Source organism: Mauremys mutica, chromosome 10, assembly GCF_020497125.1.
Source record: "Mauremys mutica isolate MM-2020 ecotype Southern chromosome 10, ASM2049712v1, whole genome shotgun sequence".
In the NCBI taxonomy this organism is placed as follows: Eukaryota; Metazoa; Chordata; order Testudines; family Geoemydidae; genus Mauremys; species Mauremys mutica.
The window spans coordinates 55102850-55117874 of NC_059081.1; the positions used below are offsets into that span (position 1 = coordinate 55102850).

Here is a 15025-nt window from a genome sequence, read left to right on the forward strand (position 1 = left end):
TAAAGCTGTAACCTTCTGCCTTGATTTTCAGATAGTTATTCACCCTCAAGGCTCTTTCAGGCACAGTAGGTGGAAAGGGAGCTATTTCTGCTAACTAAACCCTTGGTTCCATTCCATATTTTTCTGGCCAACTAACTTGCACTTTTGGCTATTATCTTATTTTTGTGACACTGGCCCAAAATACCTATACTGTCATCCCCAGGGGTTACAGATGACGTCTGATTAAATTAAATGTAATGCAATTAAACCAAACTGCTACTACATTTCTGACAGTGAGAACATTTTCAAGAGTAGTCACTGATTTTTGGTGCCTCAATTTTTGGTTGCTTAATTTGAGACATAACGGGGCCTGATTTTCAGAAGCACTCACAGCTCTTCTACGTGATCTGAAGGGGAGAAGCAGGCACTTATTACTTTTATAGACCTGCCCCTTTCTGAATCATGACACAGGCATAACCCGTCCTCTTCTCTGTTACTCAAACCCATAATCTCAGCTTCATCTCTGACTCAGCTCTCTTTTGGGCCTCACATCCAGGCCATGTCTAGATCTTGCCCCTTCTTTCTATGTAATGTCTATGAGAGCTGACTTTTCCTCTCCCCCCATACAGCCAAGACTCTTGCCCAAGCTGTGATAATTTTATGCCTCGACTACTGTGTCTTCTCTAGCCTTGATACCTGCCACCTTACACCACCCATTTCCTGGCTTGGTGGTCTGCCTCTGTCTGTCTGTCTGTCACACACACACACACACACACACACACCCTTTAAGTCCCTCCACTAAATCCCCCTCTTCCATCACATCAGACACTAACGCCTTGTTCTAGCCTTCAAAGCCCTTCACAATTTAGTCACACCCACTTATTTGCCCTGTTTCCTTATTATGAGGTCAGCTCTCACCTTCACTCTTGAATTGCCTGCTTATCCACATTGCCACAAGAACCTTTGTGCTTTCTCCCAGGCTGCTCTTCCAAGTGGGAAAAACTCCCAGTCACAATTCGTAAAGCCACCACTTTATCCTTCTTCACATCCCTCCTTACAACTGACCTCTGCTTGAATTACACAAGAAACTGCCATACAATAGTGAGTAGGCAGGAGGTGTGTTGTGATCACGCCTTCAGATTGACAAAGAATTGCTCACAGAGCTAGTCTGTGCTAAAACATCTTATTATTTCTGTTACTCTGTCCTCCTCCTCTACGCTCCCCATCCGTTGTTTGTCTCACTCTCATGCTATGTCTTTTAGTCTGTAATTTCTTTGGAGCAAGGACTGTTGTTAAGCTGGAGCTGGTGGTGACAGTATAGTTAAAGTTGTGTTTTTAACACGTTTCTACAATGCCTGTTACAATGATGTTTCCACCTGGTTAACATCTGTGAATGCTACCATGATATAAAGGGTAAATAACAATAGTAAGAACAGGACAAACTTCAGGGTTATTATATTTGATATCGGAGAACAACTTAACATGTGTTAGGTGCTTTACACACAAGAAAGAAGACTGGTCACTGCCCTGAAGAGGCTGCAATCTGAACAGACAAAAATGAGCACACAAAAGGAGAGGAGGGGAACAGCAAAATGTCACAAGTAGGACTGTTTTGATTGGGCCTTTACTTAGTGCAGCAAATCCCCATTTCTGGGTGAGTAAAGTTTGAAGATAAAAATTAAGAAGCTGGGCTGATGCCACTTGGAAAATGTGTGTCTAATGTTCATCAGAACACTCCCTGAAAAGCTTAGCCATGTTGCATACTGAATATTTCTGGAGGACGTGGGGGGGGGCAGGACTCGCACCCTAGGCACATACAAGAAAAAAAATGCACTTTATTCCATGGTTTGAAGCCGAATGATTTATAATTTCATACAAATACAAAAATAGTTGTCTAAAATATGAATAATTATTGGATCTTCATATCTGGGATGGAAGGAGGGCTGTAGGGGTAACAGGCTTAGTCCAAAAAGGCAGAGGGGGCATAAGAACATAAGAAAGGCCGTACCGGGTCAGACCAAAGGTCCATCTAGCCCAGTATCTGTCTACCGACAGTGGCCAATGCCAGGTGCCCCAGAGGGAGTGAACCTAACAGGCAATGATCAAGTGATCTCTCTCCTGCCATCCATCTCCATCCTCTGACGAACAGAGGCTAGGGACACCATTCCTTACCCATCCTGGCTAATAGCCATTTATGGACTTAGCCACCATGAATTTATCCAGTCCCCTTTTAAGCAGGGGAGAAAAAAAGAGGAGAGAGACGGGGGGGGGGGGGGGGGGAAAGAAGGCTAGCTCAGTGGTTTGAGCATTGGCCTGCTAAACCCGGGTTGTAAGTTCAATCCTTGAGGGGGCCATTTAGGGATCAGCAAGGGGAACTGTCAAGGACAGTACTTGGTCCTGTTTGTGAAGGCAGGGGACTGGACTCAATGACCCTTCAAGGTCACTTCCAGTTCTACAAGGTAGGTATACCTCCATATATTGCACAAATATGTCTTCTCCAGGTCATCAAGGAAGAAGATATTTACTCCTTAGAAAGAGAGGTAGCTATAATGGAATTATGATCTTTAAGAGGTGATGGGAGAGCATGGGAAAAGAGATTCGTGGAGGTGTGGAGAACTCCTGGAAGTGGAAAAATTGCAAACTTTTTTTTTTCAAAGCTTGTTTTAAGCAGCAAGTTGTGGCCTCTTCTGAAAGATACAGAATCTGAATGCTGCTTTTGCTTTCATTTTCAGGTCAGAAAACACATACACACACACACAAATCATAGACCACTGTCCGCTGGTGGAGAATGGGATTTCTTGATTACTTATAAGCTTTGTCTAACATCACATTATTAAATGAGAGCTTTAGGACTAGCTAGCAATCAGATTTCAGTAGAGTACTTAAATACCTTTGAATTTTGGTCCCTCGGCATTTTAGCACAGAACAACAACAAACTGCCCCCTCCAGCCAGTAAGTGACTTGGAAAAAGCTCTGAGCAGATCATTGCTGATGAATTAATTAAGAATCAGAAAGACAATTTACCATTCTGAATGAGGGTTTGCGACCGTGTGAACCTCCCGTGGACAGCTGTCATGTGCAGTGGACTCTTGCCATCTTTACTCTAACAAAAACAAAACGAAAGACACTTACCTACAGTATAAAGTAATGCCATCAATGTAGAGTTTCTCAAATACAGTACTATCAACAGCTTGAAATAATAAAAGTAACTAGAGCTCAATCCTGCAGTTCTTACTCAGACCAAACTCCCATCAACTTTAAAGGGCTGTATGACTGACCCCAAGATTCATATGAAAATACATTCAGAATGCCTTTTTTCTGTAGGTGCCAGACCTTTTTCAGCAACAGGAGCGGGAAATAAGGCAATGGTTGTTGCGAATAAATTTTCAGAGACATTCCACCAATGTGGGGTGCATGAGCCAAATTGTTAATGGATAAGTGATATATTCCTGAGCGTTATTTACTTTCTAAACATATGAATAATTCTCACAGTATTTCCTTATCTTCCATATTGCTTGGGGAAATGCCAGGAATAACACAGAGCTAAGTTTCAGCAGTCCCTGGAAAGTGTAAACAAATACAAACTATTTGGCAATTTAAATAGACACACATTAAAATGCAGTCCACTACATAAAGAAACGAGCTTTGGTTAATAAACTGCCCCCCTAAGAAAAATTGGATGTCCATCAAAGACCATTAGAAAGCAGGTGCAAACAGTTAAGGAAAGGTATAATGTCTAAGGGTCAAAGTTTTGGAGCCAAGGGAAAGGACCTCTGTCTAGGAATATTGACAGGGAGCCTGAAGAGGAACAGAGGAAGGATGTTGAACCTGATGACTCAAGCCATTCCTTGTTTATTTGAATCAGGCTTTGGATTCATTTTCAAACGCAATTCCCAGCTTTATTTTAATAAAGCTGATTATTGAGCATCTATTAATTTAAAAAACTTTACAAAGATGGGTAAGTACTATTATTTCCATTTTACAGATGAGGAAACTGAGGCACAGATTTAAGTGACTTGCCAGAGGTCACACCACAAGCCAGTCACAAATAAAGCAATAGAACCCTGCTCTTCTGGCTCCTGGGTTGGAGTCAGAATTCCCTGATCATCATTATCACTAAGTAGTATTTGTGATACAACAGCATATAGAGGTCTCAGTCAGGATTGGGGCCCATTTTTACTACTGGACAGAAGCCCAAAGGAACATGCAGAATTGTGTTGAACATATTTTTGGGGGGAATACCCAAAATAATAGTTTCTGTGATAACTGTAGCCCACTGGATGTGATCTTGATGGCACTTCTGGGATTGTAGTTAAGTAACGATGCAAGTTCTCAGAAACTGATTGGCCTGGAGTTTCAGGGTGCCATTATATCATATCAATCAAGGCACTGTGAGCTTCCCATAAAGAAAACATAATTCAAACTCCCAGCATCACTGTGTTATTCCATCAGCCAATTCCCTGAAGAATTTACAGTAACACTGCGCTATGTTATTCTCACTTGCAGCCTCTTGTGGCATGCAGAGATTTTAAACCAAAAGGGTAAATATATATTTAAGTAGTTAAATTTGAAGAGATGAAAGATAAGCTATACCTGAATATTAACATCTGCTCCATTATTCACTAGCAGTTCAAGACACAAAGCTCCATGAGTGGAGGCAGCAGCAAAATGCAAGGGGGTAAATCCACTGTTATTAGGCTGATTAACATTAGCACCATAGTCAATCAACTCATTAACTACCGAATCCTGACCATTATAACATGCAATGTGGAGCGCAGTATTTCCGTAGATATTCATTTCATCAATCTGCAATGAGACAAGAACGTACAGTTAAAATTACAGACATCAGCTCATGGCTTTTCATCAATGATACTCAGACCTCAGTGGTTCACGAGCCAAATTAGAGACCAACATTACCCAAAAGAGTCACAATAGTGTGAATGACAGGGGAAATATTTAGTTTATATCTATCTAAACTATATACATATATTATGCTCATAGCAAATAAGTTAATAACATAGTGCAAGTTCATAACTTAATTGATTAATAACATAGTAAAAGCACCCTGATTGGTTAATTATTAAATCACACAGTGTTTTAATATCATGTGCTGCAAAGCGCCACAGGAGACACCCTAAAGAGCCACTTGCGGCTTGAGAGCCACAGTCTGAGTATCACTGCTTTACGTAATGCGCTGCACACTGCAAGTGGAAATAGGTGGAGGCTTGAATTGTCATGGGTCAGTGTTCATAAGCAAATTTCATTGATAACAATATACCCCAGTAACGCTTTATTCTGAATGCTTTGCTTTTATTATTAACTTTTTGCCCTGGTGGCAATTTTTAAAGTCAATGTAAAGCTAAAGACTGATGATGACAATGAAACTAAAAATAAACTGGAAAGCTGTTACATCCAAAAGGGAAAGTAGGAAAAATAATAAGTTCAGATTCCTTTAAAAATAATTATTGCGGTTTCATTTTAGTGACAAGCCAGACTTCAGGTCTGTCTCTGCAGATTACTTGGGAGGTAGGGGGGCAAAGAAACCACACAGTCCTTTATACTGCATTCTAATAAGAAACCAATACTCAATACCACAGTATAATAAAGGTATTAAGAAAATCTTAGATACAGACTTTTCTGAATTGTTTGTGTAGAAATTAGTTTTTCTACAAAATTAGCTGAAGCAAGGTAAACAATGGCACTCTACAAAGTCAAGGAGACTACGGCACAAGTCATTATCCCCGCTTCCCAGACACAAATGCTGTATGTTCCCCAATTTCATGGGATTATTAGTCCCTGCGAGAGATTTTAGTCTGCTGGGGAATGAACACTCAGATGATCACACACAAAATTTGCATCTTTTGGCAACTATTGTACACAGCATTTGGGCCTAGAAAGCTGTCCAATGTGTGAGATAGATTCCGTAATCCAGAGAATGGGAAATGGTTTCTTCAAAAACTCTGCCAATGTCTGTAGCAGCAACGCCAGCCAGACAAAATCTCCAAATAAACAGGTGAACAAAAGCCAGGGGAGCAGGGAATTTTCCATGATTAAAGTACAGATTAAATTATATAAAAAGATTACAAATAGTGACTCAAACCTCAGTATTTTGTGGCTTTCGTTTAAAATACCAATTGCTACTTACCTCTACACCTAGATTAAGAAGGTGTTTCACTACATTAATCTGCCCATTGGATGCAGCAGCATGAAGTGGAGTGTAACCCTTTTTGTCCTTACAAGTCACCTCTGCACCATGGTTAATCAGCAAGGCAACAACCTCCAGGTGGCCTTTAAAAGATGGGGGAATGGAAATCATCAGTGACCTATACGCTCCTACAGTGTAATTTACTCAAATTACTGCTTTCTTCCTAACTCACTGTTCTTTTTGCTGCTGCTTCATAAATGCTCTAAAAGACAGCTCATTTTGCAAGAAAGTATTCTTAATCCTAGCATCGGCCATGCCTGCTCAGTGTGGCACTCTGTCCTCTTCTAGCAGTGGCTTGGCCAGCTAGAGATTGATGAGCCTGCTACAGCAGCTGAGGATACGGAATGCCTCTTTCCAAGACTTCCATCCAGTTTTTTGTGACTCAAGTTAGTCAGTAACGCCTCATTCTAGCAGCCACGGATAAACTGGCTCTGGATGTAAAAATTCAGTTCAATGTCACTTATCCTTCCAGTTTACGAGATTTCTTGGGCTAAAATATGTTGCTGGTGTGAGCACAGGTTGAATTACTTCATCTACTCTACAGGCCACCACTTGGGGTGGGCAGCGGGGATCAAACCTGGGAGCTCTTGATCTTAATGCATCAGCCTCCACTGCCTGACCTAAAAAACACATCTCTGTCAGCCAAGGTTGTATCAGGTTAATCCGGCCGGGGTGGGGAAAAGAGGGACCCGCCGCCACCGAAGCGCAGCCCGGTCTTCGGCGGTGGGGGGCCCCTTCTGTTCCGGGACCCGCCGCCTAAGTGCCCCGCCGCCAAGCCACCAAACAGCTGTTGGTGGCGCTTAGCACTTTCCAGGAGGGAGGGGGGAGGAGCGGGGAGCCGCGCGCTTAGGGGAGGAGGTGGAGAAGAGACAGGGCAGGGGCGGGGCCTCATGGAAGGGGTGGATTGGGGGTGGGGCCAGGGGCAGCAAGGGGGCGTGTCAGTGATGCGGCCCTCGGGCCAATGCACTAGTCCTCATGTGGCCCTCGGGGTCATTTGAGTTTGAGACCCCTGGGTTAATCCATCTCTAGCTGGCCTAGCCACCACTAGATGGGGACTGTCAGGGTTCTTCCCCACTCTGAACTCTAGGGTACAGATGTGGGGACCTGCATGAAAGCCCCCTGAGCTTATTTCTACCAGCTTAGGTTAAACCAGGTACGTTTCAAAGTTACAACAAAACAGGGATAAACCTCCCTCTAGCAAAGGTAAAATTCACAAGTTGAGAAAACAAAGAAACTAATACACCTTGCCTGGCTGTTACTTACAAGTTTGAAATATGCGAGACTTGTTCAGAAAGATTTGGAGAACATGGATGATATCCGGTCCCTCTTAGTCCCAAGAGTGAACCCCACCAAAACAAAGAGCACAAACAAAAGCCTTCCTCCCCACCCGTACCCCCCAAGATTTGAAAGTATCTTGTCCCCTTACTGGTCCTTTGGGTCAGGTGGTCTTAACCCTTTACAGGTAAAAGGATTTTGGTGCCTCTGGCCAGGAGGGATTTTATAGTATTGTACACAGGAGGATTGTTACCCTTCCCTTTATAGTTATGACAGGGACAGACTGCCACACCGAGCAGGCACAGTGTACACTAGCACCACTTCTCATTAAGGAATCCGGATGAAATGAGTGTGTGTCTTTAAAAAATGTGTCAACTCCCTGCCCAGTGAACAGGCTCCCCATTCTTCTCTTTACCCTTTCATACCCTGTTCACATGCTACTCCCCCATTAACAGAAGGAAGAGTGAGCATACCAGCCTGACAGCACTGAACGATTCCCAGAAGAGGGTTCTGTCAATGCCATCTATTAATTCAGCTGCCAGGTCCTTTCTATGGTCATCTTTCTGGCAATTGCTCTGACGATACGAACCTCCTGACTGGGGCATAAGTGCATAGCATTTAACTAGCCTCTTTGGTGACTCTCAGCTGGTATGAATCAGTGTAGTTCCACTGAAATCAATGGAGCTGTGTCTACGATACCAGCTGATGACCTGAGCCCATAGCCTTAATCAATGTAATTACAACTTTCATTTTCCATGGCAGGAATTGGGTCTGGTGTAATACAGGGCACACTGTCGGTACTTCAGTAATAAAACAAACCACAACATGGTTCTTACCCATATATGCTGCCCAATGAATAGCTCTCCTGTCCTTTTTGTCAAAAGCATTGATGTTTGCCCCTTTGGCTAAAAGCAAGTTCACCATCTAAAACAACGACAAGTAAATCTTTGCGTCAGCCACGTATTCCATTTACAACCGCTCAGTCTATCAAATAATGCTATCACCCTGGATGTAACACTTGCGTCGGAGGGTAATACATCGTTGTGAATTGCTGAGCAAATCACACTTGCTTGTGTGTGACATGAGCATAAGTTATGAAGGAAAACTTGAGCCTTAAAATTAGAGATCATTTAAAAATCCCTTCCAGGAAACTGTAGTTTAATTAAACTAATCATTAAAAATGTATGCTGTTTTGGTAAAAGGCACTAGAATGCCCCAGCCTGGCCCAGCCCCACCTGAAACAATGCTGGTTACAACCCTGGTAAGAGTCAGTTGTCATTTGTATATTATAGTTCTACATTGCAACTTTTTCAATACTTTTTTTTTTTTAAAACAGTGTGGATTTAGTGCTTGTGGAAGGTGCTGGATCCAGGACAGTGGGAGACACTCTGGAATCAGAAACCGGCATGAGCAGCAGCACTGCACGCTTTTACATGCTACCCTTCCAATGCACCTCAATCCTGAGCGACAGGGACAACGTTCTAAAGGTGAAAGGATAATTCAGTCTCCGTGCTTATTCAGGACTCGATCCTGCAAGGTGCTGGGCCTTGAGCTAGGAAAGCACTTAAGTATCTGCTTAATTTTAAGCATGTGAGTAACCCTTAACATCAATGGTATTATTCACGTACTTAAAGTTAACTACACACGTAGATACTTTGTTGGACTGGGGCCAATCCTCCATGCCTAGCATGATCGAGCCTTCAGTCCTTGTTCCCTCTGCTGTGCCATTTGCTATTAACTAGCACTATACTGGCTTGCTTGAAGTCACCTCCTGCCCACGGGCAACCGGACTGAGACAATTCATTTCATATATGCCAGCGAATAGCTAGCAGAAAGCTCAAAGCTTCAGTTGTGATGACAAAACGTAAAAAGTTCCAGATCTCCCAGCACCATCCAGACATTAATACAAGGATAAGCAAAACACACAAAACAATTTGATTGTAAAACATATAACACTTTAAGCTTTTCAATACTCATTGGAGAAATGAATCAGAGATTTTATTAAAACTATTTAATCTATTACTAGTTGTGTGCTTTATTACACTCTACCCTTAAACAGCATTACATCAAAGAAAGTCAATCATGTTAAAATGATAAATATTAACTGTTTCCTAAAATATAAAACTTTTAAAAGGCCAGTCTCTATAGCCCTTTTATAGCAAATCCCTGTAGGCTGCTTTTTGTAAAGTACAACACAGTAAATCAACTTCAGATTTTTTGTCAATTATATCAACCTCAATTAGAGAATTTTTATTCCACGCTTAGGCCTAGAGCAGTGGTTCTCAACCTATTTACCATTGCGGGCCACATATGCAGCTCTCTGTGTGTTACGTGGGCTGCATCCACACACTATATATACTACCTGTATGGCCCTGAGGATATCACATGGGCCGCAGCTGTGTGCTGATTGGGCCGCAAGCGGCCTGCGGGCTGAGAACCACTGGCCTACATCCTGATGTCAATGAATCTCTGCGCTGGGATCAGGACCTTAATACAGTGGCTTTCAATTTATAATGGTGTAATTGTTTAGTGCAGTGGTTCTCAACCAGGGGTGTGCGGCCCCCTGGGGGGCAGTGAGCAGGTTTCAAGGGGTCCTCCAAGCAGGGCCAGCGTTAGACTTGCTGGGGCCCAGGGCAGAGAGCTGAAGCCCAACCGCATGGAGCTGAAGCCCAGGGCCTGAGCCCCACTACCTGGGGCTGAAGCCAAAGCCTGAGCAACTTAGCTTCGTGGGGGCCCTGTAGTGTGGGGCTCTAGGCAATTGCCCTCCTTGCTACCCCCTAACGCCGGCCCTGGCTTTTGTATACAGAAAACCAGTTGTGGCACAGGTGGGCCGTGGAGTTTTTATATCATGTTGGCGGGGGGTGGGGGGGGCTCTAAAAGAAAAAGGTTGAGAACCCCTGGTTTAGTGAATACTGCAGAGCAGTGGTTCTCAAACTTATCTGATCACATGCCCCTTCTCTGTGTTTGTAATAGTTTATGCCCCCCTCCCACCACACAAGTACATATACTGATAAAACAAATCAACATGCGACTCTCACTAAATATTAAAAACAGTAAGGCATTGATTGAAACAGAGCCAACGATCCATTGTAATAAGAGCAAAAAAGCAAAACTGTGATTGTGGTCCATGCTTACAATTAAATGTGCACATTGCATTGTAGCAAATGGTTTAACGTACAGATGGCAACTACTTTGCATAACGCTACGTAAGCTTAAGAGAAATCCGTCAAAATGCACGGCACCTCCTAGGGTCAACTGCACAGCACCATCTGAAGACCTGATCATAGAATATCAGGGTTGGAAGGGACCTCAGGAGGTCATCTAGTCCAACCCCCTGCTCAAAGCAGGACCAATCCCCAGACAGATTTTTACCCCAGTTCCCTAAATGGCCCCCTCAATGATTGAAATCACAACCCTGGGTTTAGGAGGCCAATGCTCAAACCACTGAGCTATCCATCCCCCCTTGCGTCTGGAGGAATCTGCTTAGCTAGTAATTCATTACTGTGGGTAAAATGTGTGCAGTAAAGTTTTTTTTTCCAAAAGCTCCTCACATACCCCAAGAATACATTGCACACCCCTCTAGTTTGGGAACTTCTGCTGTAGAAGGACTTACTCCACAACCCTGCAAGGTAAACGGAAGTAGCATGTTCTATTTTTAAACCAGAAACAAATTTTCTAGAAAGCGAATTAGAAAAGCACAATGATTGACTTCTGCATATCCCACACACTTGTGTTCCTCTTATTAGATAATTAATGCTTCTTCAACTGTTTTTGCATAGTTCATAGTGCCCATAAGTTTCTGTATTGCACAGGCAGTTAACTACAGGATAACACATTGGACCAAATTTTGCTTGCATTTACAAATAGTGCCAGCCCACTGACTTCAGTTAGGTATCACCAGTGTATCTTAGAGCAGAAGTTGGTCTAATGTCTCTCATAAGTGAAGGTTAGATATCTAGCTATCTATGTCATATAGAGATACATGAACTCATCGTTAATTCTGACATAGACAACTGTGCCACAAATCAATCAATAATGCTTCTAGGCCACTTACCTCAATGTGGCCATTCAGAGCTGCATGGTGTAACGCTGTCCGCCCCCCTCTGTCAGAGACATTGACGCTGCTCAGCATTGGGATGATTACTTCTGCGCACTTCACTGCTTTGTTTGCAGCTGCTACATGCAACGGTGTCTGCCAGTTCTTGTCCCGAGCATTAACATCCGCTGAATGCTTAATCAATACTTGTACTGCTTCCTGCAATGGAAGCACAGTTATAAACAAACTATTAAAATAAACATAGGGCATGTCTATGTATAAACATCTCTCTCTACACATCCTATGGTGAAGTGTGGGAAAAAACGGTTCTTGACTGTTACTGGTAGCCATAGGAAACTCATATGCGAGCAGAGAAAAAGACAACCAGAGACAGTCATTCAAAAATATTCCAGGTAAGGGAAGTGAAATTGTTGATTCAAATGCCCTTGTATTACATGTCATCTTATTGTGATATATGTAACTTTCTTCATATATATTTGTTATCATTTAAGGCAGAGTCTTGCATTTCTAGCCTACACAAACTTTCCCTTTTGGGTTTTAGGGTGTGCAAAACTGCAGGGTTGGGTCCATGCAAGATAGGTCCACTGACCTTTAACACTAGACATTATAGCCAAGTTCTACTCGAGGAAATGAATGTATTTAATGTATCTGAGATTGAAAAAAATGGGGTAAGTATAGTGTATGATGAATCCATCTATAAAATAAATGAAGCACTATTTAGACCAGGGATAGGCAACCTATGGCACAGGTGCCGAAGGTGGCACGTGAGCTGATTTTCAGTGGCACTCCCACTGTATTTACTTTACATACAACAATAGTTTAGTTATATATTATAGAATTATAGAAAGAGACCTTCTAAGAACGTTAAAATGTATTACTGGCACGCAAAACTTTAAATTAGAATGAATAAATGAAGACTCAGCACACCACTTCTGAAAGGTTGCCGACCCCTGATGTAGACAGTAAGGTTGAGACAAAATTGCTATATGTACCAGTGGTAACAAGACAGAGAGAATAAAAATTCCAAGTTAATTGTGCAAGTGAAAAATTTCAGGTTCAGAAAGTGTGAGAGTCCCAGATTAAGCTGACATTCATGTCCGTAGTTCCTATCAACACACTTTTCCTTTTCCAGTGACCAGAGTTTATGTCAAGTGTCTCAGTTGGAACACTGAATTTCTTTGGCTTTTTGTTACTTTTTGATAAAACTTATTTTTTACAAGTGATAATGTAAGCGCATATACCAACAAAATTAAACTACATATTTTCCATTTGAGACATTGCACAGCTCTTGACCAAGGAAATATGTACCACGCATACTTAGGTGGGGGGAGAGGGATAATATATTTAGATATCTCACAGCTGAACAGAGAACTGTGCCTCTCAGGGTGTCTCAGGCAGAATGAGACTACACCAAGGTCAGTGTAACTTGCTCCTTTAGCTACAACCCTGAGCAAAGGATAATCTAGCCCTAAAAAAATATCAAAAAGGACCAGAAAGCTCACATTGTCTTGTCAAATGCATATATAATGGCACTACATATTTTTGTTAAAGTACAAGTACACAATAGCATTTATACAAAGCGTAACTAGGTATTATATAAAGTTCTAGACACACACACGCACACACAAACACTATTCACACAATTGCACCACTTTAGATAAAGGAAGAGTAAGCAGTTTAATAACGTGCCTATTATTTGTGTATTTTATATTCATATTATACACAAACACACATGTATTACACATATATATGAAATATTTTTACTTTACCAAAAACTAAATGTTTTGACAATTTTGACAAAAATCAGTATGTTCCCATAACTTGTTTGCAACAGAAAAACATCCTTTTCAATAGAAAAACATTCTGTTGGAAAAGCTACGACAAGCTCTCTTCAGCTCTTAGTAACAATTGCCCTTAGGCAATATATATGTCTTAAAAGAGGACTCTCAGAAATTTACTGTGTGTCTCTTTTGCTCTTTACACAAACATAATATGAAGGAACCATGTGAGGGCACAATGGGATCCAAATAACCATGTTTACTGACTATAAGTCACAACCATTTAAAGGGATACTCCCATATTCCTATAAACTACAGTACTGTTTTTCATATACAGAAATGTTTTCTATTAAGACTAGGCAAAGTTTTATTAATGTACAACAAATACATCATGTATGTATACATCACGTGCCTGGGAGAGCGCACACAGCCTGGATTGACACTACAACTATTACTCTTTTGTCCTCTATTGATTTCAGCAATATCATCTTCGACGGCAATCCCATAAATTGGTGTATAGCAAATTTACTCAGTAAATGAGATTGCTTCTCTTAAAGTGTTGATAATCATATATCATTGTTAGTCTCTTAGAAGTTTTATCATCATTATTATTACTACTACTACTACTACAGGCCAATTACTTTAAAGTTACTTAAGGAAAATCCACTTTGTATACCTTTGGGACCAAAATTCTACTTGAAGTCAATGGAAAAATTAATGTAAATTTGACTCTTGAGATAGAAAGAAACAGCTGTTGGAAGGTAAAAATAAATAAATAAATGACTTGGCAGGTAATTTTTTAATTCCACTTTCATTTACATCTACATATGTATTCCACTTACATTCCACTTGGGAGCTTAACTTTATTCCAATTCTTTACGGAGGTGTTTTTCTCGTAACTTTTAATTATCTGGCTTTTGAGGATATAAAAGATCTTTTTTTTTACCGTAATTTCCATGCGTATATTTAGTACAATGGTACTGCTTAGGACTCTGCATTTATATTTCTTTTAGCATTTGCAGTATAATCCAATTATCAGAGTGAAATCTCTCAACCACTTCTAACTGTACAGTGCTAAAATTTGATATATACATTAAGTAGCCAGTACAGATACATTTGAGGGGTTGCATTTTTTTAAAATAACCAATTTAAATCCCTCAAATCAACTTTTTGTTTTAATGAGTTTTAAATCCAATAAAAAAATGTTTGCATGTGTTTTTGTAAGACTCTAAATGGTTGCAGGGAGACAGACTGTCAGTGTTGAATGGAAGCTTTAGAACAAGCCACTCTCTCTGTATAAAACCTTAGCCTTACAGGTAATTGCTTTAAAAGTGGACTAAACCCATGGATACTTGACAAAACATCGTTAGGCCTAATAGTCAACTTTTGGCCCAAGAACCCCCTGGATGGTTGATATTGATCTGGTATTATGGTACTCACGTTGGAAATTTGTCAGGTAACCTGTGCAATGATTTATTTTCACAAACATATCAGTACCAATAGCAGTGGATTTAAAAAAAAATCTTATGATGCTAAATATCATTCAAAATGTTAGTAAAGTAATGGCCTTCACACGAACAAGAATTAGCAAAGGAAAAAGAACAAGAAAATTACATTTTTATAAAAATCTATACATTGAATTAAAATTAGCCAGTTTACATGGATGACAGCTCACTTTTTCTATTGTTTTCTCACATACTGTACCTGTGATATCATTCCTTTTGGGATGCT

The 15025-nt window shown here is 41.0% G+C and overlaps 1 protein-coding gene across 5 annotated transcripts in view; it reads right to left on the reverse strand.

Moving 5' to 3' along the window:
• ANKRD44 (ankyrin repeat domain 44) overlaps positions 1 to 15025 on the reverse strand; it is a 213811-nt gene that overhangs the window by 77580 nt on the left and 121206 nt on the right. For all 5 annotated transcript variants that reach the window (XM_045032495.1, XM_045032492.1, XM_045032496.1 and 2 more), the window contains exons 5-9: positions 11514 to 11714; positions 8296 to 8383; positions 6125 to 6267; positions 4573 to 4785; positions 3004 to 3082 (exon numbers count right to left, since the gene is read on the reverse strand). In XM_045032495.1, the coding sequence (XP_044888430.1) occupies positions 3004 to 3082; positions 4573 to 4785; positions 6125 to 6267; positions 8296 to 8383; positions 11514 to 11714 (724 nt within the window). The remainder of the gene's footprint in view (positions 1 to 3003; positions 3083 to 4572; positions 4786 to 6124; positions 6268 to 8295; positions 8384 to 11513; positions 11715 to 15025) is intronic.